This window comes from Sander lucioperca, chromosome 14 (genome assembly GCF_008315115.2).
Source record: "Sander lucioperca isolate FBNREF2018 chromosome 14, SLUC_FBN_1.2, whole genome shotgun sequence".
NCBI lineage: Eukaryota > Metazoa > Chordata > Actinopteri > Perciformes > Percidae > Sander > Sander lucioperca.
Window position 1 is genome coordinate 17,828,147 of NC_050186.1, and position 25,216 is coordinate 17,853,362.

General features: G+C 40.3%; 1 protein-coding gene across 3 annotated transcripts in view; it reads right to left on the reverse strand.

Annotated features, from left to right (window-relative positions):
- Nucleotides 1–697: 697 nt before the first annotated feature.
- The window catches only part of samd12 (sterile alpha motif domain containing 12), a 109,941-nt gene continuing 85,422 nt past the window's right edge, over nucleotides 698–25,216 (reverse strand). For 2 of the 3 annotated variants that reach the window (XM_031295906.2, XM_031295907.2), the window contains exon 5: nucleotides 1,682–1,920. In XM_031295906.2, the coding sequence (XP_031151766.1) occupies nucleotides 1,889–1,920 (32 nt within the window). In that variant the 3' untranslated portion in view covers nucleotides 1,682–1,888. Of the gene's footprint in view, nucleotides 1,921–25,216 lie in introns of all 3 variants that reach the window. The other variant, XM_031295905.2, reaches the window with a different exon arrangement.

Below are 25,216 nucleotides of genomic sequence, written 5' to 3' on the forward strand. Positions count from 1 at the left end.
TGACCCCCTTTTCCCCCCTTGCTCCATACGCAGCAGCTATTTTGTGCTCCTCTGACTGACAGCTCCCATCCAGGAACGAAAAAGATGTTGTTACCATGACAACAGCTCATGCTACACCGGCGTGGATACAAGCGTTTGATTAATATCACTACACTGAAATCAGCATCTGATATTGAGAGGTCATTATAAGGGCTACAGGACTTTATAATGTATTTACACTCATAGACATATAGGAGAGAAGATGACGATGGTCTGAGTAACAGCGGTTTTGTTTCTTGACAGACACGTGCTTTTAAGTGCAGTTAAAATACCTATAATATCAACAGTGAGTGGCCATTATTCACATAGACATATTGTTTTTTTATCAGATAAAAAGAATACAGTACATATTCCTAACAGACTGACAGACAACATTTTCATAATGAGCTTTTGCGCACAGCACATCTCCTTTCTACACTATTTTCAATACATCTCATCTAAAAATAGTTTAAAGCTGTGAGATAGAAAGCAGACAAAACAATAAAAGAGTCAGCGATACATAGGGGAGGATATGAAAAAGCCTCTTCTTATTCTTGTTATCTGTGATGTCTTTTCTTCCTTTTCTCTCATCAGCGGTAAAGTTTCAAGTCGAAGCATCTCTTGGTTTACGAAGCCCTTTTGCTGTGCCTGCTCCTTTTTCTTTTCTTTCAGCCACTCCCTTTCCCTTTTTTACGGTGTTTTTTGGGACACCAAGGGAATTTCCGTCTCGCAGTTTATCCCTTTTTTCCCCCCAGGTTCTACTCCATCTGCTTCAGATTGCTTTTCACAACGATGTCATTCATTTCAGAGGAGCCAACTTATCCGTACCTAGTGTGATGCCAGGTTCAGTGTTTATTCCCTATACTAACTGTTGGTTGTCTTTTCACAGTGAGGCTTTCTCAAGCTTACTGTCTACCTTAAGAGAGTGATCCACAATACGGAGAGTGCAAAAAGTGAAGAGATATGAAAGACGTTTTAAACACCGTTTACAGGATCTATGCACAGAATGAAAGCACAAAAACACACACATAGTTGTGTAAAATGTGTCACCCCTTTGGAGTTATGGAAATAGTCAGTGAGGTGATAAAGAGGAAGAACAAGGGAAGAAGGGTATATAGTACTGGTTTTGGGGATAGTCTTTATGTTGCCACTACTGAAAGTCCTTAGTAGGGCAGAGCCAGGCTCAGCATTACTAAGTACTAAGAGAAAATACACATTAAGGTGCTATAATGAAGGCGCTAACATTTCACAAACAGACCAAGAGACTGTGTTTGAGTTGGAATGGAGAAGTGGATTGTAGGCATCATGTATTTACTGTGGGGGTAGGGTAGGTTTCCCTAGAAGCAAATCAGCAAACACAGATGAAACTATCATCCGATCACAAGGCCATGATGCTTTGTGTTTGAATGCTTTTAGGAATCCCAGCCAAGGCAAGTTTTGAATTTTTGGTAGATTAATTGTTGGAAGGGCTTGGCTGTGGCCGTGGATCTTGAGGGAGAGGGAGCGAAGTGATTCTGAGAGGAGTGTGGGAGTTATAGCGTGAGAGGTCTAGCGGAGGTTTGGCTGCAAAGGTCAGAAATGACTGGAGATGGGACGCCTGTAATGGAAACTATTGGTCGGATTCCAGGACACTGTGAGAGATTGTTTGGACTGCGAGGAAACAGCAAATCAGAACTCGTGGGAGCTTCTCAGGAGTGGCTGGGAAGAAGGCATGAGTCTTTTTTTCCAGATCGGATGAGAATGGAGACCAAAGGTGTGAGACGGAGATTGTTCCACAAAGAAGTCTGGGCACCACATATTGGGTGGAGGTTGGCAAGGCGGTGGGCGTCCACGTCCTTTTGTGACTGGGTAGTCCTCCTTTAAGATCAGGCTATGGTGAAGATGGAGTGCACTCCAGAGAGGCTGCAGGAAAAAAAACAGAACACAGAAAATTAATGAGAGGAAATAACAGAAGGGTTGTGTGTGTGTGTGTGTGTGTGTGTGTGTGTGTGTGTGTGTGAGAGAGTGTGTAAAACAGACAGAAACAATGCTCCCGTTGGAAAGAAAGGGTTGAGAAAAATCTGAAATGGCAAGAAAAAGAAAAACAAGACGAAAACAGAAGAGTAAAAAGAGAAACAATGGCGACGATCACAAAAAGAGAGGGGAGGGGTGCAAAACCGAACCGAGCTTAGTGAAGTAGATGAGAGAGGAAATGAAGAAGTTGAGATCAAACAGGAAAAGAAAGGGCCGAGATAACAAGCATGGGCACAGTGGGGCATAAAAATGGATCAGGGGGATGGAATTAGAAAAATAGAGAGGGGGGGGAGATAAGAGAGACAGGATAAAAGAGAGAGAGAGAGAGAGAGAGAGAGAGAGAGAGAGAGAAAGAAAGAGAGAGAGAACGAGAGAGAGAGAGAGAGAGAGAACGAATAAAAGGAGAGGAGACATAATTATAAAATGGCACAAGAAAATCAATGCAGTGAGCGTCATTGTGCTTGCAGGCGCCGTACAAAGGGAGGTGGAGAGCAGCGGTGTGTCCATCAAACGCTAACACTAGCACATGTCAGTGTCTCACACACACACACACACACACACACACACACACTTCAAATGCAGAGTGAAGTGACAAGGAGGATGAGTCAGGCAGATGAAGCGGAGAGAGACAAGTGACATTTAGAGCTCAGTCGGAGCATGTGATGACAAGGCACAAAGATACATCCCAGCCCAACTCTGACAACAGCTTGTGCGATGTGTGTGTGTGTGTGTGTGTGTGTGTGTGGATGCAGAGCTCGGTGGAAGGAAACCGATGTGATGTGATTTATATATTATTATATTTAACTGTGAGAGGTGAGAACAGAGAGCCAACACAGTGCTGAGAAGTCATGTTAATATTTTGAAACTTGGAGCTACAGAAAAAGGGTGTAGTAAGAAAAAGTCTAAGGATAAACCTTTCAAGTAGATTTCAAGTAATAGAAGTATTCAGATTCTTCACTTAAAGCAGCCATATTATGCTCATTTTAGGTTCATAATTGTATTTTAAGGTTGTACCAGAATAGGTTTACATGGTTTAATTTTCAAAAAACACCATATTTGTGTTGTACTGCAGTGCTCTCTCTCACTGCTGCAGATCCTCTTTTCACCTGGTCTCTGTTTTAGCTACAGAGTGAGACCTCTTTTCTTCTTCTTCTTCTGTACTATCTTTGATTGCACTTGCACATGCGCAGTAGCTCAGATGTAGATCATGTCAGCTAGCTAGCTCCATAGACCGTAAAAGAAAGGCTGTTTCTACAACTTCGGTCAGTTACAAGGCAGGATTAGCTGGGAGACTTCTAAATGAGGGCGCACATGTAAGTAGTTCTTTTGTAGATTATGGTGAACTTGTGTGTGTTGTAGCAGTGCTTTGCTATTGAGAAAGAGGTAGAATGCTAGTGTTAGCATGCTAGCGTTAGCATGCTAATGCTAACACTACGAGCTAATGGTTGCGGTTAGCCTGCTCGTTTCGGGTTGTGACGTCACAAGCCGTGCCGATTTTGAACAGCTCACCCAGAGACTGAAGGCAGGACACATTCAGAAACTGTATCTCACTCTAAACAGCATGGATGGATTTTTTTCAAAGTCTGTATGTGTGTGGAAGCACCAGAGACACAACAGAACACCCCAAATCCCAGAAAAAGTGATTTTTTCATAATATGGGCACTTTAAGTAAAAGTGCCTGATGCATGATGTAAAAAAATCCTTTACAAGTACAAGTTAAATCCTAGAACAGAAGTATTATCAGCAAAGTGTCAAACGTAAAACTACTCATTCAGCAGAAAAATGGCCCCTGTGACAGATACATTATTATATATTAAATTATTAGATTCATAATAATGTTGCATCCATGTGTAAGAAGCATTTTACTGTTGTAGCTAGTTTGGACTACTTTATATACAGTAAAATAGCTTAGTGGTTCCAAACCTGGGGTCAAGCCCCCTCCAAAGGGTCACAAGATGGAAGGGGGTTGTGTACTGCTACACAAATGTGCATTAATTTTCTTCTAGACTATTCACTAATCTTTGCTTTTTGTGAATTATTGGCATGTTTTACCTCTTTGGGCATTAAATGGTTATTTAAATGAAACCATATGAGAAGTTTAATCGGGATATTGCTCATTGGTTTAACTGCTAACAACTCTTAGACATCTGAAATGTGACAAGAGGTCCCAAGTAGACACTGCACATGTCAAAAGGTCTCCACATTAACAACAAAATACGTTGTTTGTCCATACCCTCTAGAACGACAAATTTTCTAGCAATTTCTGGAAAATATTATTTGTCTGTGCCTCCAAAATGTTACAAATCACTGAGAAATACAATCCGCTTTATGAAGTAACAACAATATGCTTAAGGTTTGGTTAAGTTTAAGGAAAGCATGGTTTTGGTTAGAATTACTACTTCACTAAGTTTAGGGGAGCTTCATTGTCATGGTTACAATAATATACATGTCGTTGAGGTTTGGTAACGATTGTGATCATGGTAAAAAAAACAGGAAACGAACAGCGCTCTCCATGTCTGATGTTTTGATGACCCATCCATCTAACCTGACCACTTCTCTATGCAGACTATAATACCATCACCTCACTTCCTCCATTACTTTTAGGGCACTCATTTCTTGTTTTAAAGGTCACATGTTATGCTTTTCCATGTTTTCTGTCATATCTACAATGTTATAATGTCGTATTTTAATGTTAAACGTGGTCAAAAAATAATGAGGTAAACGTATTTTAGACCTATCCCTGTGAGCTAAAACGTTCAGATTTCCAACTGTTCTGAACACTCCAGTTCCAACTGTTTTTTCTACTCTCTGCTTACGCAACTGTAAGCTGGCCTTCTATGATTGGTCATCTGCTCTAAGTAGGCAGGACTGGAATGTTTTTTTTTTATGCCACTTTGGTGTTAACATTGTCCCATGTAACTACATGCTAACGGCAGTAAACAATGTCACCTTGGCTGTCAGTGTCGTTAAATTCTCCCCAATTCTGGGTCACATTGCTCCTGAAACATTTTCTGCTAGTAGTATTTGGTTTAAAAGCCTTTATCTGCAATTTTTGACTGTAGAAAGTGCTGCTTTGTTTCACTATAATCTAACGTTATCATACTGCTAATTAATTAAATAGCTACATGCTAAGGCAACATAGCTGTAATCTCGGCCAGTGCTGGTCATTTCTCCCCAAATTCCGGTCACTTTACTGTTGGAATGGTTGTGTAATATTTGGTTTAGAAGCCTTTATTGGTGATTTTTCACAGTACAAAGTCCTGCTATATAGCTAGCTACTCCGTTGCAGTAGCTCCAGCTTCACGGAGCAGAGGCTCTGGACATTCCAGGAAGCGCGCTGGCCAATCAGAGCAGACTGGGCTTTTTCAGGAGGAGGGCTTAAAGAGACAGGCGCTCCTACAGAGCGTCTCATACAGAGGGTGACTACAGGTGCAGCAGCCATGGGCAGTATGAGAAAAATTGTACATTTGTACAAATTGTACAATTGTTCATCACCATTGACAAACACTGCAATGCATCGACCCATTTCTGCTCAAAAGCATATAAACACCATGTCAGCCCACACACACACACACACACACACACACACACACACACACACACACACACACGTTAACTGTATTAGTGCCAGGGCTTATCAGTGCAACGGGACACACCACAAAAGGCTGAAATTCATTACAGTTGTAGGAGGGCCTTGACAAGCTGTCAGCACATTCGAAAGATTCTTCAAATCCCCCTCCCCCTCCGGAGAATGGTGAGAATATTTAGAGCTCCTCCTAGTTTGCATTGTCACATTCAGACACAAACGGCTACATTTACACCATCATACAAACACAGAAAACTCTGTTCCGAATCTTAATTTCATGGGTAGTTTACACTGACTCTCTCCATCACACACACACACACACACACACACACACACACACACACACACACACACAAGCTCTGCACCTTAATATAAAGAACATTTTGCCGTTATGGCTGTGGTTACATCGACTGGAAAACATTTTCGGATGATCAAAGAGATATTGTTACCATAAAACCATGCAAAACAATAAAAGTCTGGATGCTTTAACAGCTTTAACAACCTTTATGCGAACATATTTTCCAATCTGGTTAAACAGTTGAAAAGCAGTGTAAAAAAAAGAAGAAAGGAGAACGATCATCTTCCAGCCTGCACTGTTTCAGTTTTCAAGGACAGAAAAGGACAAATTACTCCGGAAAATCTTATCTTTAACACAATTACTATAATCTGCCAAACCTAAATCAAACAGACCAGCGTGTGAATGCCTCCCTGACATGAGTGTGGAGTGTGTATGTGTTCCAGCATCTGACAGAGAATTACAATTTAGGCATGTTTCTGTGGTGTGTAATTGCATGTGTGTGTGTGTGTGTGTGTGTGTATGTCAGAGAATACTCAGTTTGTCTCCAGTTATTAAACTAACCAATTAAAAGGCCCACTCATCACGTTTACGTCCCAAACAAAGGGAGAGTTGATCTATTATTAATGTACTTCTTCCGCAGTGTAATTCACACACGGATTCGATTTCATACCCATATGTTCACACATGAATGCTTGCACGCACATTGTACACACACACACAAACAGTGCTCCAGCAGCCTGCAGTGGCTCAGTCTCCTGTGCCACCGTACGAATGATGATTTGCCAGTATTAACGAACGAGCAGCTTGTGAGAGACAGGTAGTCTGGATCATCAAAATCTCTCCTGCTATGCTTCACTCCTTTCTATATATCTATTTCTCCCCCTTCTCTCTTTCCATGCATTGGTAATCAGACCTGTCTTGCTTGTTTAATCAGAGCACACCTCAGTGTGCAGCCGCATCTGCCACCATGTCTTGTAGTAAAAATGTAAACAAAGGCATATTTGCACTGATTCTGTCCATCCGGCTTTAAGGCATCTGTTCTATAGGCTGGATCCAGGCTTTACTGTACCTGCCAGAGGGGACCCTGACAGCTTGGCTGATGGAAACCTTTAGATGATTATAAAGGATAAGGCCAGCGATATATTACATTTTTTCTTATTGTCAACAAATGCCAATACTGCTAACAAGTATTGCTTGTGCAGCCAAAGCCTGGTAAGCATTATTCCTCTTTGCCGTTTGCACTTGGTGTTCGTCATTATGATGTATATGAAATTTATCTTGAGTTGGTGGCACATAGACCATCCTCCTAAATACTCACTAGTGCAACAAATGTCTATTTTTCTGCAGTTGAAAAAAGTCCAAAAAATGCTGGTTTGAGTAACTTTTGCTTAAATTACTGCTGTGTTAGAAAATGATTGAGCCTCTTTTTAAACAATACCCTTTTTACCTAAAGATTTACATCTTCATTAGAATAAAGGCTTGGGCCTGAGAGCAACAGACAAAGGAATGAGGTTGTTGTGAGATGGGCTAAACACATGTTGGTTTTGGTGTTTTTGGGGGGATTTGTTGATAATAAGAAATTTGATTGGATACCTTCATGTACTGTATTAAAGGAACAGTGGGAGACTAAGAGAGAATAGTCAACACATCAGTTATGAAAGGAGGATATGGCTAGACAATACTCACTCTTCTTTGTGAGTTATAGCAAGTTCTTTTTTATATAGTAGAAAGTGATACCCTGTTAAGAATGGAGTCTGTCAGTTCTAGATGCCAGAAACGCAGGTCACACACTGCACCATCTGACAGGTCTCACTACCACCACCAAGTCAGAAATGTACAAAATAGATGACCAGAAGAAAAAGTAACTCAGCCAACACTTCTTGAGATGATGTGTGAGCAGTTCAAAGAGAGATAGATTTTTTTTCCTTCTCAGATTGTTTCATTTGAAGGATTTTCAGAGGCCTTAAGAGGTAAAGGTTTTCTCACTAGAGAAATAAAAAAAATAATGGTTGATTTCATTTGACACATTTAAAGGTGTCACAGTTTATATACATGAGGGCACAGACTACTATCGTCATCATAATGATGTCACAGCCCTGTTGCCAAACAATACTGTTAGTATTGTACGATTCTGCAAGAACAATCTAAGGCCAATTCATTTTTTAAATAAATTATTACTTTCTATAATGTGGCACAAGGCAACACTAAACTACTAAACTAAAACACAGATGACTGCAGGTCTGTGACAGGACACAAACCTATGCTATTTCCTGCACTGAATATTGGCACTGGACGTAGTCTGTGAGATGTGGAATCATCCAATATGTACATAGAGATACTGGGCTGGATGTGAAGATGCAAAAGCAGCCAAGGTACAAAAATAGATTAGCATTAGCCTCAAGCAGCAATAATAAGCAAAAATTAGTACATAAATCCAACCCATTACAGAACACAATCTGGTTTGTTAATTATCAACCTGGTTGCTGAAGATTAACTTGCATAAAAATATGACCAATCATCAATGTGGTAATAAGTAATAATTAGTTTTCTTCACACTTTTAAAAGTACTGTCAACACGGCTGTGTTCTGGACTATGTTGACTCACCAACAGACCAAAATGAAGACGGCAATGAGATAAACTATGCATTAATAGGAGAATGCTTGTTATTGATTGGTACATTGATTTATGATAACTGTCCGTCTGACTCAAGCAGAAGGTAGGAAGGTTGTTGAAACTGAGGGGTCATTGAGTCCAGCCACATCACATCTTCCCACAGGCTTGGATCACTAATCCAAGTGAAAGCTCAGATGACTTAGGTAAGGCCACTGACACATCCAGTATATGCACACACAGGCGCATACATACCAATATATTTTATATATGTAGAATTGTGAGAGCCTCGTCTTCAAGTGTGTGTTTAAAATAGGTCATCTTATTCTGCAACTCCGAGCGAGCATGCCTGCTTCTTTTCCTGCCCTGATTTCAACAACATAAACAACTGACGGGAAGTTTTCCCCCTCTCCTTCTCTCCATCTCTCTCTTTAAAGCAGCGCTCCTCATCAGCGTAACCCAGTGAGGTTGAGTAAATAAGTATTTTTTGCAGAGCAAGAGACAGAGGAATAGTAGTTCTCAAAGTGCTTATATTTTGGTATTCTAGTTGTGTGTCATGTTGGATTTGTTTGCTACTGTGCCTTTTCCAGTGCCACCTGCCCACACACACACTCTCACACACACACACACACACACACACACACACACACACACACACACACACACACACACACACACACACACACACACACCTTGCCTCCATGCTTTAGCTTCCTTTAGTTGCTCAGCAGGGGACTGTCAAACTGAGCTCAGTACCATTTCTTTACTGTGCTGCTCTATCATGCAGGATATCTCTCCTGACACAGAGCTGTCATGGCCTTCAGGGCTTGAAGATGGTGATGCAAAGGAGCAAAAAGTGGAACAGCAAAAACAAGCCCATCATTTATTTTAGCGCATGTATGCTGATGTCTGCATGTATCTATATTTGCACGTCTATGCTGGTGAAAGCACGGCTGTACTGTATGTGTACAAAATTCTGTAGATATGCCTTTAGATGACTCATGGTGTTAACTGGAAAGTCCTAGTTTTACTATGCTCACATTAGTGGTGCGATTAGCCCAAGGCTATAGCAACATCTTTGGTGGTTCATGACTGAGGTTAGAAGTATTTCATCATGACGAATCACAAGGAATAGCTATGATACTGCATTTTATATTCCAGTTCCTAAAATAGTTCCTGTTGACTAAATATAGCAACATTAAACAGCATTTAGCCTGCTGTAGAAATAATAATTGAGATCTTAGAAAATAGGTAAATATTTTGGGAAATACACTTATTTGCTTTCTTGCTGAAAAGTTATATGATCGATACCACTCCTGGAAGCCAAGAAATATTCAGACACATTAAAAAAACCTACAACATGTCGTTTTACACTAAGGTTAACATGTTAATAGTGACCTTTAGAGGTGCTGGTAGGTGGGTTTGTTACCTTTAGACAGAACCAGGCCAGCTGTTTCCCAATGTTTCCAGTCTTTGTGCTAAGCTAAGCTAACAGGCCGCTGACTGTAGCTTCATATTACATGCATGGATCCCACTTCCCAGAGATCCAAACAATAGTGAGGGTTTTCCTAGGAATGTCACTACAGACATCTAGTTCGTATTACTGCAAATGGAAAAGGGCTTTCATCAGTGGGCTACAGGCTCAGTCACCATAGTGGTACCTCATTTGGTGATAGATAGTAACTGAACAGACATTTATTTAAATAGAAATCTTCAAGATTATTACTGTACTCAAAGTGTATTACACACTGAGGAACAGAGTGAGAAAGGGAGCGGTGGAGTGAGAAAGAGGTAAGAGAGACAACACAGTGGATACGGTGAGTAAGAGAACTAGGAACTGCCCCAAGCTCTCAGGTTCCTGCTGACTCTGATAAATACCTGAGGAATGGGACACAGTCGAGAGCATGGCTACGTTGCCATTAACCTTGTGAAACCACAGCATGCGCTGGTGATTAACGACATCCTATTACGTGCTATTAAACGGCAGCAGAGGAGGTTCTCTCTCCCCTATACCAAAAAAGCCAAGGAACTATGATTTCTTAGAGAAACTTTCCCTTAGTGTGACAACATTCTCCCACAGGGTCTAGAGCACAAACTAAATCCATAACATTATAACATCCGCTAAGAAAGATTTGTTTGCAAGTTGCAGAATGACCCACTGTGGCCTAATATGCTCCGACTGCTGCTTCTTTGCGTGCCACTTACATGTTTCCCCTCCCTGTCTTGTTCAAAAGTCTGTTATTGTTTGTTACAATAGAACCCAGTGGAGTCCCCATAGACGGCTCAGTGATGAGCAAAATACTCCAACACAGAAAGGAGGCTTTTACCATATGAAAGGCAGAGGAGAAAAGAAAGAGAAAAACGAAGAGGGGAACTGGAAATGGATAAAGTGAAAAAAGATAGAAGTGCTGGGAGTGGAGGATGTGTGTGTGAGAGAAAAAAAAGAGAGAGGGAAGAGAGACAGGGGCGGGCGGGAGGGGAAGATAAAGGCAGAGCTGTATTTCCTGATGTGGCTTCTGTGTGTTGGCTCTTCGCAGCTCCTGCTCCAAGGATTACTGCATTTACACTTCAGCTTAAAAATAGCCCCCGTGATAATTTATTTAGCTGGAGCACGCCATCCGGCATTGTGTTCTCAGAGAATAGTTTCCCCCCGTGTCTGAGTCTCTATGAGATTCTTCCACTCTCACTTTCCCTCCCCGTGTGTTAACCGTGATATTCCTTTCCTCTTTGTATCCCTTTCTCTTAATCTTTCACTTCCTAAGAAACTTCTCTCAAAAAACACAAATAAACAAGTGGCTTTGTTAACCTGCACAAACCTGGCTGCTAGTCATAATGTAATTTGTGCTGCTAAACTGGTTACATGAACCTCTGATACCCATGTGTGGTTATTGAAACAGCAAAAATAGCCCATAACTTAAATATTCTGTCGTAATTTTCTTGAACCCATAAGGATGTAGGCGCTGCAGTTTGCGCAGACAGCAAATAACAAAAGTGAATAGCAAGATGTTGCATTAAACTCTGTGTATGTTTACAACTCACACCAAATGTTAAAAGAAAAATAAGCATCCACTCTTTTGAGTCATATTTATGAGCCTATTTGTATGCTTAGTTCTTTTATGAATCTCAATAAATGTGAAACTGGACACAGTGCTTGAGCCTGATCTCCACTACCACAATTAACTACATTTCGGCAAGGAACCTTCACTGGATATATACACACATATATATGCATCCATGTAAAAAGCATGATAACGGTCGCTTGAATGAACCATAGCTATTAGGGGTGCACGATTCAGAAAATGTCATGATTCGATATCGATTTTTAGGCTCACGATTCGATTCAAAATCAATTTTCGATTCAAAAACGATTCTCGATTAAAAAAATGATTCACAGTATGTAAATGTAGTTGCTTTTCCCATGTGATTGCAGTAGACATACAATTAAAAAAAAAAATGAAATGTTTTTTTGTTTGATTTTTGGAATTCTATGAATCGATTTTGAATCGGTAGAGCTTGAATAGCGATTCGAATATGAATCAATTTTTTTGCACACCCCTAATAGCTATTCAATAAGCTTATTAAACTTAGTAGCAGATTTTGTTTTACTTGGACTGATCACTTATTCTCCTCCACACCTGTCTAAATACAGGTATGAAAAGATTACCTTTGCTTGTAGGATTCACTACCGCAGTTAGCCATTGATATGAAAATAGCCATCTGTTTCTTATCAATACCTTTGTGCTGCACCAGTCTCTGGACTGTGAGCAGAAATGAAAAGAAAAACTAAAGAGGAAGCACACCAAGAACACCAGGATGCCCCCATCAGAACACCAGGATGCCCCCATCAGAACACCAGGATGCCCCCATCAGAACACCAGGATGCCCCCATCAGAACACCAGGATGCCCCCATCGAAGAAGCCGACATGGGAGGAGTTCGAGGAGATAAAGCTCTCTCTCCAGTCCTTATGTGGAGATGTGAGTGCGGTCAGAACGCAGCAGGAGCAGCTTCTGGGGCTAATGGAAGAGGTGAAGCAACTACGCCTCCAGAACACGGAAAAAACACAGCGTATTTTGGATCTCGAGCGGCGAGTGGATGAGCTGGAGCAATACTCCCGTATGAATGATGTGGTCATAACCGGCATCAAGATCAGGCCGCGCTCCTACGCGCGTGCGGTGGCCACGGACAGCGAGGAGCGGAGCGACCAGGAGGCGCAGTCGGTGGAGCAACAGGTGGCATCCTACCTCCGGAGCGCGGGGATAGAGCTAAAGCTAGAGAGAGGGATAGGGGACCTGGAGCACATCGAGGCGTGTCACCCACTGCCCACAAGGAACGAGAGACCACCAGCGGTCATCATGAGGTTCACAAATCGAAAAAGAAAAATAGCACTTTTGAAACAAGGACGCAAACTGAAAGGCACAAATATTTTCATAAATGAACACTTGACACGGAAAAATGCGGACATCGCAAGGATTGCACGACAACTTAAAAAGCAAGGCAAGATTCAACAAACCTGGGTAACAAACTGTAAGATCTTCATCAAACTTAATGGTTCGCCGGAGGAAGCAAAAGTATTGGTGATAAAGAAGATGGAAGATCTTGAGAAGTACTGATAGCACCTGGTAAGGTAGCTTTTGACACTCTACACCATCACAATGCTGAACACACCAAGAACCCGGACTACACCAAGCATTGATATGGACATGTTACAGAATATCTTGCAACAACAACAAATGGAACTGGAAACCAGTGAGTATCATGAGAACACCACAACAGAGACAGATACTGAGATAGACCCTGATAATAATTTTCTCTCTTCAATCGTTAGAAACTGTAATTATTTTACCCAAGAACAATATGAAAACAGTGTAAAGTCAGAAGATAACCTGTCAATAATACATTTCAATAGTCGAAGCATGTACGCTAACTTTGAGGCCATCAAAGATTACTTGAAGCATTTCACTCATTCATTTAGCATTATTGCAATAACTGAAACCTGGTTCAACGATGATAAAGGTATTGATTTTTGTCTTGATGGCTATGAATTAAGATATACAAACAGAAAAAATAAAATAGGAGGGGGGGTTGCTTTGTACATTCATAAATCTGTTAAATTTAATGTCTTAACAAATATGGCCATAGCTGTGGATGGATTGTTTGAATGCTTAACAGTAGAAATTCTAAATGATAAAAAGACTAATATCCTCATGAGTTGTGTGTACCGGGCACCTGGGTCAAGTATAGAAACTTTCAATGAGTGGATGGATAAACTGTTTTCCACTGTGAACCAAAAAAAATGTATTTATCTGTGGTGATTTTAACATTGATTTGTTAAATCCAACTAAGCTAAAAACCGTTGATGACTTCATTGATACAATGTACAGCTTGTCTCTGTATCCAACTATAACAAAACCGAGCAGAATAACGTCACACAGTGCCACAATCATTGATAACATTTTTACTAACATCATGGGGAATCAAATCACAAGTGGCCTATTTATATGTGATATCACTGACCACTTACCTGTTTTTACTTTGTATGACTGTAATCTCAAAAAAACAAAAGACGCTATGGTAAAAATCTCTAAACGAATAACAACTGAGGAAACGATCCGTGCCCTAAATAGTAGTTTGGCGCTCCAGGATTGGACTTCAGTATACAGAGAACCAAATGTGGACAGTGCTTATTGTAATTTTCTAGATATCTTCACTTCCCTGCATAATAAACACTGCCCGGTGAAAGAATATTTTGTAAAGGAAAAACATAAAAAAAGCCCTTGGATTACAAAAGGAATAATCAATGCCTGTAAAAAGAAAAACAATCTCTACAAATTGTTTATCAAAGTAAAAACAAAAGAAGTGGAGCAAAGATATAAGAAATACAAAAATAAATTAACTGATATCATAAGAACAAGCAAACGGTTATATTATCAAAAAAAACTATATGAAAATAAAAATAATATAAAAGGAACTTGGGATGCTTTGAATAGCCTAATCAAACAAGGCTCTTCAAAATTGAAATATCCCGATTACTTCATTGATGAAAATGGTGAAGATTATAATATGAACAATGTAGTAAATAAGTTCAACAATTTTTTTGTTAATGTTGGCCCTGAGTTGGCTGCTGATATTCCAGACCATGGAGTTGTAAAATCATCTGTTGAACGGAATCCCCTGTCTATCTTCCTCTCACCTACAAATGAGCAGGAAGTAACAAAAACTGTGCGGATGTGTAAAAGTAAGTTCTCCACTGATTGTCATGATATCAACATGGCATTAGTTAAAAAAGTTATACTGAATATTGTAAAACCCCTAACTTATATTTGTAACTTGTCATTCCAGACTGGCTGCTTTCCAAGTAAAATGAAAATCGCTAAAGTAATTCCACTCTTCAAAAATGAAAACAAACACGCTTTTACAAACTACAGACCAATCTCTCTTTTGCCTCAGTTCTCAAAAATTTTAGAGAAGCTTTTCAATTCTCGACTTGAAAAGTTTCTTGGAAAACATCATATAATTAATGAAGGCCAGTATGGTTTTAGGTCTAAAAGAACTACCTCAATGGCAATAACTGAAGCTATTGAAGAAATTACTAATGCACTGGAGCATAAAAAGTATGCAGTTGGTGTCTTTATTGATCTAAAAAAAGCCTTTGATACGATTAATCACTCAATTCTACTAAATAAGATGGAAAGATATGGAATTAGGGGGCTGGCTGGGGATTGGTTAAAAAGTTATTTAACAGAGAGAGTACAGTTTGTTAAAATGGGTCAGTATTTATCAGATACTCTTGGTGTTGCTTGTGGTGTCCCCCAGGGGTCAGTGTTGGGGCCAAAACTGTTTAATGTGTATATAAATGATATTTTTAATACGTCCAAAGATCTGAAACTCATACTATTTGCAGATGACACTAATATATTCTACTGTAGTGATGATTATAATGACCTTGTACATATGGTAAACAGGGAACTAAATATAATAAAAAAGTGGTTAGACACTAATAAATTATCCTTGAATATAAACAAAACTAAGATAATGATGTTTGGTAATTGCAATGCTATGTCTGAACAGAAAATAAGTATTAATGGTACCCAGGTTGAAATCGTAAGTGAGACTAAATTTTTGGGCGTAATAATTGACAGTAAATTGTCATGGAAACCCCATGTCAGACACATTAAAACAAAAATTTCAAAAAGCCTCTCAATTATAAATAAAGCAAAATTATACCTTGATGGAAATGCACTCCGTACTCTATACTGCACCTTGGTACTCCCATACCTTACGTATTGTGTTGAAGTATGGGGGAATACTTACAAGAACACAATTAATCCTCTGATTATATTACAGAAAAGAGCAGTGCGGATCATTCACAAGGTTGGTTTTTTAGACCATACTCATAATCTGTTTATGCAGTCAAAGTTGTTAAAATTTGATGACCTTGTAAAATATAGTACAGCAATAGTCTTATACAAAGCATTCAACAATTTATTACCGCCTAACCTACAACGTTTTTTTATAACTCCAGTGCGAGCTTATGACTTGAGAGGTTTTGGATATTTTTCATTGCCGAGAGCTCAAAATACTCGTAAACGTTTCTGTGTGTCTGTATGTGGAGTGAAACTCTGGAACAAACTGGACTTACAACACAAGCAATGCCAAACTGTCAATCGATTCAAACTGTTATATAAACATCGGGTCTGGTCAAAATATAGAGATGAGGGTCTTTAATTTAAATTGCTGTTGTCTCATAGTGTTAATAAGTGCTCAATGTTTCCTTACCATTGTTGGTTTAATTTGTCTTTTACCATTATTGGTATATTGTCCATTATCATTGTTGGTTTTGTTCATTTTCTTTATATTGTTGGTATACAGTTTGTTGTAATGTAATAATTATTGTTACCTGTGGTAACGCCACCATGATCTTTCATTTGTAAAATAATCCTTGAACAAGTAACAGTGAAGCTGAATGTAGTAAGCTCTGAATGGGGAACTGGGGGTGGGATTAAATAAGTTATCTTCTTCCCACTCCCTTTCAGGTAGAAATTGATCATTTTATTTATATATTGTATAATTTTCTTTTGTTACTATTGTCTGCCTGAAATAAATGAATAAATGAATGAATGAATGAAAATGAAAAAAAACAATAGTTGTCTGTTGTCTTGCCGAAGTCCTCAAGCAAAGCCAGAGCAGCTGTCATTATGCATGGCTGTGGCTATTTGAGCTCCTGTATTATCATGAAGTTATCACACGTCCCTGTAAACCACGATCGGCAGTAATATCTCGATCATCAATTGCCAGAACAGTTCGTTGCACAAAACAGACTTCACAATTAAGGATAAAATGAAAATACCAAACACAGGACAATAAAATAAAGTCTGCACTGTCCTTTTATTTTAATATTATAGATTGCTGTCTAGACTGCAAAAGAAATCCAATAAGTTACATTAGCTAATAACCTAAATAAATAATGTCTCCACTACATTATATCAGCTCAATGTAGAATGAAGTATGCGTTATGTGTGCACATTCTTCCTTTATAAATACCTATTTATGTGTGGGGTAATGACATACATTTGGCCCCTGGTATCTCAGTATCAGAGTTACTTTGAAATTATCCATGCAATGTAACCAAAGCCAGAGACATGAGTGAAATTACCACAACATTTCTGATTCTAGGACAAGCTCCTAAGCCATTGATATACCACTGAAGTGAAGAAAGCAAGTCTATTACCACAGTGCTATCCAATTTACCCTTGGGATATGCTTGTTGAGTGTACTTCGAGCATACTTGAAGGAAACAATCCCCCTCAAGTCGCTCAGCTGATACGGCGGCCTATCAAGACTCAAACAGGGCATGTTCAAAGTCAACAGCACTTAAACATAAGATATGAGAGGCCTTCAAAGAGCAGAGACAAAAAGCCTCAATTGCTATTTTGGAACAGACTGCTTCAGTAGCTGAGGTTAAAGGGTATCATCAGTCTTTGTGGCACAGCGAATCTCATTTTCTGCAGAAATGTGATGACTCGACAGCAGGGAGGACAGCAGTGATGTAGCAGGGAAATGGGGCTCACAATAAGGAAGGGATCGCGATGTATTCCACTCGGTGTTTTTGCTTTTCCGTCTGTCTTCTTGTCTTACTTTCCATGTCTCTCACAACAGTTACCCTGAGAGCTGTTGGTGAATAATGATGACCTCACATGGAGCCACTGGCTCAGAAACATTGGCAACTCTAATTTCCCTTTGTGTGTGTAGTAATGGGATCTTATTTCTCTCTATCAGGTTTCTGCTCTTCTGCCAACTGTGATCAGTTCTGTGGTTGGAAGGTGGCGCTGCGTGTCGCCTTCTGTTCAAACTCGGAATCTACTCGTCACAAAGTTAGAGGCAGAGAAACAGAGCCATGGTCGGGCCATAGTTTCTAACTTGCACTAGTCTATATCGACAACATTCCACTTCCGGGATTGTTCAGGTGCTGCCGGAAATTACATCAGATGTCCCTCTTTATAGGCCAGATGTCCCACACCTTCCGCTTTCACCTTTAGGAGTTTAACTGCTCCTCAGATCTCTGCAGGGTAAATCGAGACAGCTAGCTAGACTATCTGTCGAATCTGAGTATTCTGTTGCACGACTAAAACAACTTTTGAATGTAAACATGTTCCACCAAAACAAGTTCCTTCCAGAGGCTATTTTGCAGCGGCACCGTTGATCCGCCCGGCGCTTAGCGCCGCCCAAGACGATTGGTTTAAAGAAATGGCAATAAACCAGAGCATGTTTTTCTTCCATCCCGGAATGCTGTGTGGACTAGCCAGACCCTTCTCCGCAGTGCTGTGGAGGAAGGTCTGGCAAAGCGAGACTAAACTTGCACATACCTGAGTCAGATAAAGGATCAAGGAGTCAGGCAGACTATACTAACATATTAAACTAAACAACCTCTCTGCCCCTGTAATCTCTCTGCTACTAGGGGATGGAGAGGGGGTGGGCAGGTTAACAAGGGGCATGCATTTTGGACATCTTGCTGAAAAGGGAGATGGCATCCCCCCTCAAATTGCCTACGGACTATAGTATAGAATAGCAAAGTATAGTACAAATTAAATGTTAAACTTAGAGAACAAGGATGGCTGGAAATGAGGGTGGGCATTGCTTTCTCGTGAGGGAAAGCTCTGAAAATAGACAAAGGGTGTGATGCAAAAGTTGCTCATTCTAAACTAATTTATCTTTGTATTATCACTATGTTGGTATGTACTTACATTCAATCTTGAGAACTTATCTAAGTTGTTTTGAAGTGAGGGGGAAAATAACCGCCTGGAAAAATCCTTTACTGCAAATTTAAAATTTATTTTGTAGTTTAACCATTTTTATTCAGTGTGATTGCAAACTTTTACACTACAAGCACTGTGTCACGTACACAAAACAATAAAATGACTTGTGCAGAATCATCATAAGTAAACTGATGAAAAAGAAATCCCAAGACATTTTCTTTGTGTTTTCCTCAATTTCCATTTAATCTGACACACGCGTTCGTTCTGTAGGCACCATTGCCACTGATGGCATCATTTTCCTTTTTCACACAGTGACAACTTAAAGAAGCAACTTTCAGCATTTTGATGCAGTTTCCAAAGCGTGCAGTATTCAACAATATATATTCTCTCTGTGTAGGGGATGCATTAAAGCAGTGATGAAGCCGTCACAATTCTCTTTGGGGAGACGCTGTGTATGCTCAGCTCTTAAACCTGGGTGGAAGTGCAAAGCTGTCCTTTCAGCGACATAAACAATCACCATGAAAAGACAATTTAATTTTCCTCTCTACTGAAAGGTTTGGAAAACACTTTAATTCCCCTTGAGTGGCTCTGGGATTTTGAGTTTAAAGTAATTTGCTTGTCTGGTAATTAAATAAGAAATCAATTCTACAAACAATTGGTTCCACCGGTGCATGAAGGCTAGTAGTACTTGCTCATGTGTTTGAGAGTGTGACTTTGAGTGTGTAAGTGCTCCTGTGTATGCATAAAGTAATGTGCATGTGCTCAGGAACATTTTGGAGTGTTTGTTGTGTGCGTGTTGTGAGAAGGATCACCTTCTTTGAGACTGACTGCAAAGTTTTAGTTTTCTTTTCTCACACCTGAACACATTGTGGTCCAAAGCACAATTACAAGGTATGTCTTAAGCTGCTTACACACCAACCAGACGGCCAACCGTCAGCAGAAAAGGCAGTCGGACTGATCATTCTCCCCGAGTTGGTCAAAAAAATGCCTCGGAAAACACCAAAGAGATGAGACGTAATACGTCTCTATAACAGCAGGCGGTGCTAATCTGTATTGTTGCCCAAAAAATGAAAACCGGCAGCTGATTGGACGAATGCGTCACATGGGTTTGTTTTCTCCGGAAATTCAAAGACAGACTGTCATGGCGGCTTGTTCAGAATACGATCTCATATTGTACTAAAATAGTTCACTGAAACATGTTTCTGAAAACATTTTAAGCAAGAAATAGGACATGCAGTTGCTGAATCTGTCTTCATTTCACATCAACAAAGGTCAGTTTAAAAGATTTTCGTCAGATTTTGAGGCTTAGTCACGCTCATTCTGCTCGCCATTTCCGGGTGAGTCCCGACTGCCCTGTCTCTGACTGAGCATGGCAGGTCGGCCAAAATGAAGGCCGATAGCCCCTCGGACGGACGACGGCACAGAACACACCGAACAGACTCGAGTCACCAACCTCGCCAGACTGTCCAACGGCCGATTATCGGCCCGGTGTGTCAGCGACCTTACATAAAGTAGAAATAATGCAGAAACATGTGTTAATAATTACATAAATGAGCAACTAAATTGAGCTTCTGAAGACCGCTGAAGACCTAAAGCTCTTAAACACTACTCAGTTTAGAAATTCATGTTACTCACACTGTTTGCTGCTTAAACATTATATACAAGCAACTCATATCTCATAAAGAAGGAAAGTAGAGGACCTGAATCTGCAGTGTCATCAAGCAGACAGTCTTGAGTTTCTCTGTAAATTAAATATTCGTGAATATGCTAAAGTTACAAGAGAAAACATTTAGTTTACTTTTCTTGAGATGAAAGTGCATTTGATAATTTGAAACGGATAAAAATCATTGGATGTAAAAATCTAAAATATTTGGGGTTGATGGAAACGTCTTACCTTGGATAATCTTACTGTCTTTGATGTCCAATGCTTTCTGTCGCTTATTATGAGCAAAGCACATTTTGGTGTACCCACTCTCACTCAAATCGACTTATCTAACTCTGCTTTGGCTTTTCCATAGATTTACCACTGATGCATCTGAACAACCCCACAGAGAACATGAGTGAACTTGTTGCATTCAATGTTTGTGGGAGGAGAGTGCAATACAGATAATGAACAGCGTAACTGCAATAGAGTAGAGTTTTGTGGCTGCTGTGCCACGAGACATGTTTTTGTTGGGAAATTTAGTATCCTTATGCTAGTGTTGAATGTCAGGAGAAAATGCTGAGTCTCCAAAAGTGCTTTTGCCCTTAAAGCTGCACAAATCAATATACTATATATGAATAATACAAATATATTATGTGTAATGTGAAAGGGGTATTTGTAGTGACACACCCACAGAGAATTATCATCTGACTCTGCAGTTTCCCTCAGCTGGAAGCAGCGTTTTAGCATCTTTCAGCTCACTGTTTTGGTTCACTCTCACAGCTCTCATCGGTGTCATCTCCAGGCAGCAGTCTTCAGTAAAAACGCTCTAAAAACCCACTGTATGTACACCACCAGCTCAGCATGAAACATACAAACAAAGTTAGTGACTAGCTGGTGAACATAGTGGAGCATTAAACAGCTAATTATATACCTTTTCAGGTTGCCAGTAGCTCAATCCGTGGGGGTGTGGCTTGGGAACCGGAGGATCACTGGTTAAAGTCCCTGTATGGAAGAGTGTACAGCGAGTGGACTGGTAGAGAGGTGCCAGTTCGCTGTCCTGGGCACTGATGAAGTGCCCTTAAGCAAAGCACCGTACCCCCAACTGCTCGGGGCGCCATCCTCGCATCTCTCCATACATAATTCATGTGTATAGGTATTATTATATTTTTACTCCTCACTGGAGTCTTGAGTACTCTTTCATATAGTGTAAGGCAGTGTTCAGTTTTCATGTGCTGACACTGAAAATCTTCCTTCCAGTCTCTCACACCCTTGCTGCTTCAAAGTAACACAGTAAAGTATCACTTGAAGTGATCGTGTATTCTGTGCACACCGCTCTCCCCTGCTGACTCCGTAGCATTAAACGTGTTTACCAGCTGGGGGTCTGAATACATGACGAGGCTCCTGGATTCCCAGCGGGACCATACCTGGCACTGCTACACTGCATCGCCCTTGAGCTAGACACCTTAACCTTAGCACAGCACACAGTCGAGAGTACGCATCGCATCAAGCCTGTTCTGTGTAAATGGATATATTGTTAGTGTCAGGGTGTGTAGGTCCCAGCGGATACAAAGGGGGCATCAGCAGGCAAAGGAGGATACATATGATGAATATTAAACATCATATGTGCTGTAGATCTGGGGAGAGACTCTGGAGATTGTAGTCAAGTATTACTTAGGGGGAATCTACTGTATACATTCATTAGCCATATCAATACTGCCATATCTGCTGCAACAGGGCGCCATGTCCCAGCATGCCCTCCAGTCACAGCACAGCAGTCAGAGCTTTATGTGAGTGCATGCGTGTTCAAATTATACGCACATTACACCGCTGGTGACAACAGTGTTCCTACTGTGCGACAGGATAGCAATGCTCTCTGGTGTGTGTCTTTGCGGGGCACACTCCTCTCTCAATAACACGCTCTCAGGTGCCTACCTGTAGGTTTTTAATACGTCTGGGTCAACAGACATTGGGAACGCAGAGGGAGGTTAATGTGAAGCAGATAGTGTAACTGCCTCACTGCTGGCAAGCATCAGCAGTGTTTGCCAGATGCATTAGGCACGCGCTAGCTGAACGATCTGCAGAATCATATCCATTTAGAGATTGTTTTCAGACATCTGACACACTTGAGATGTGATCTGTTTGGATTGCCTGACACATGAAGAACCTCAATATTGAGAGTGCCTCTTATAATCAAGCACCAAACACAAATTAGAGAGCAGTTATTCCTGATTCTTAATCACTCTTCATTCTTAGCCTGTTCCAAAACTGTGATTTGCTGCCTACATAGATAGGCCTGGTGTTGGACCAACTGACCAGTGTTGACCTGGTTCCATTAAGATTAATCTTTCTGCACCAGTCAGAAAAAACGGCTACAGAAGAAATGCAACAAGTGGATTAGATTACGTTAAATTGTTCATATTAAAAAAAAAAAGTATTGTATTATCAATTATTTTGATGATCGTTAAGTCTATAAAATGCCAGAAAATGAAAAAAAATGTGTGCATTGAAGAGCCAGGCATGGAGTGAGATAGTTATCATAATCATCATCTGTCCTCCATGCGACAGGTAGGCTTTTTGTCTAAATAGATAACTGCAGTCAAGTTGTATGGTGAAGTCTACTGGTGTAGGAGTAAAACACGAGCCCTTTTGCCAAAGTACTAGAATGCCATGTGTGCCAACTGTTTTTTATTTATCTATTTTAAATCAAGATCGGTCTCTTCAGGAAATGAAAGTGAAGAGAGGGAACATTTGCACAAATGATGACTAATTGTCAAAGCTTTCTTCGCAAACGCCCCGCAAATAAACGTGTCACCTGTTTTCACCACCTACTTGACACTGAGTAATCACACAGTGAGAGACATCTGCCATGTTACTGGATGGCAGCGTTGCCTCCTACATCCATCCCAGCCAATTGGGAGGGAGGAACTCACGCCGCAGGAAGTACTGAGGGATTTGGACTGACCCCTTTAACACCACAGGAAGTATCAGATGTTGCAGAAAGCTTTTTGGGCAAACAATTGTGTAGTGTATCTTAGCAGCTGATTCCTGAAATAAGTATAATCTATCCTTCTTTATTTCATTGAATTAACCAACATTTGCTGTGAATGTAATTGTAGTAACATGTCATGTACAAGCCCTTCTGGCATACAGGAATACCTGCTATGAGCACAAATAATGTACTAACTGTTTGCCAAGAAGAAAGAGGAGGAGGAGCAAAAAAGAGGGGGCTTTGGAGAGAAAAACAACATCAGGACAAAGAAACAGTGCAAAACATTGCTACAGATGGAAGCAAGGCAGGGTTCGTACACCTTTTCCAAGGTCAAATTCAAGCACCTTTAAGGTCAATTTTAAAGCTTTTCCCAGCACCTTACACCACCATAAATTACATACCAAAATTATTATTTAGTGTTTTTATCACATTAAAAGAGATAATGCTATACCAAAATTGTGTTTCGAAATAGCAGAAGGATCAGATAGCTTCATGGTTCATAACATAAAGTAAGATAGCTATGGAGAGTAGAACTGAGTGGGAGGATTTGAGCCAAATGACATGCAGCTGGGTCATTCTGTGTCAAATCAGACAAAATCCAGGAAAACAGTTGTTGCACGCTCTTAGATTTTGCTCAAAGTTTATGCTACCCTTAATGTCAGTCTTTTCACACTTTTATTTTCCAAATCTAGGGCATGCTGTACAAACTTGTAATGGTTCAGTCATATTGACGTTTGTCTTTCTCCCTACAAAGTTTGGCTTGCCTATGAATAATATTTTTCATTATATGAATTTTGAAGTATTGCTTCCCAGATAATGTGATTTCCAGGCTGTAAAACTGAAGTAATTTCAAGGGCTGAAAATATGAAGACAGGATTTGAACAGAAATATTTTACAGGCCTTGGTTTTGGGACACATTCTTGATATAGACAAGGTTTAAACAAAATCTGAGACAGTGCAACAACAACCTGTAATTCCATTTTAACCCAAAAGACTCTGACAGTGCACAGGTACCTGCCTGATAAATAGCCTATATTAACTGAAAAAAAATGTATTTCATTGCCCAGACATACATTTATCTACTGGAATAGAGCAGTGTAAATATTGCATAAGGCCATCCTCAACCTTACAGTAGGCTACTTGTATGACACGGTTTCTGTTCAGCTATCAACGGTTGTTGTTATGCACTGGGCTAACGTTTGCAGGTTTTAATTTGCGGGTAGTTAACGTTACATTTACTGTGATGTAACTTTGGCTATGTTCACTGCATATTCCACAAATGAACGTGCCATAACGGACATGCAATACTAACATTACATTTTCACACCTACTCTCAGTCACTAAGCCTGCAAATTCCTAGCTAGCAGTTACTAGCGTAAACAAATAGGCGCTAACGTGTACAGTACATAGACAGTAGAAGGGTACAGTAGGCTACTTCAGTTGGCTTACTTGAAACTTACTTCATGTGACTCAAGAGCGCCGACTCGCCCATTGTGAAAAGCTGCACGTCTTTTTTGCAGACTTTACAAGAGGCAACTCGTGGGGTTTGATCCATAATTTGTACTTTTCATCTTCCAGCCAACGTTCCATGACACGACAACTTCCCAGCAGCAAATTTACAAATCTCACTATGGCCACGCCAAGACCCGCCCTACGAAGCAGCTTGATTGGTTGGGGTTAGGCATTTGGATAGCCGACCTGTACAAATGGGGTTACGTTACCTTGCGTAAGCATGGACGCCTGGCCAATAAATGCTATTGAAGGGCGGGTCTTCGCCTCCGGCATGGTGCAGTAGTGGTTT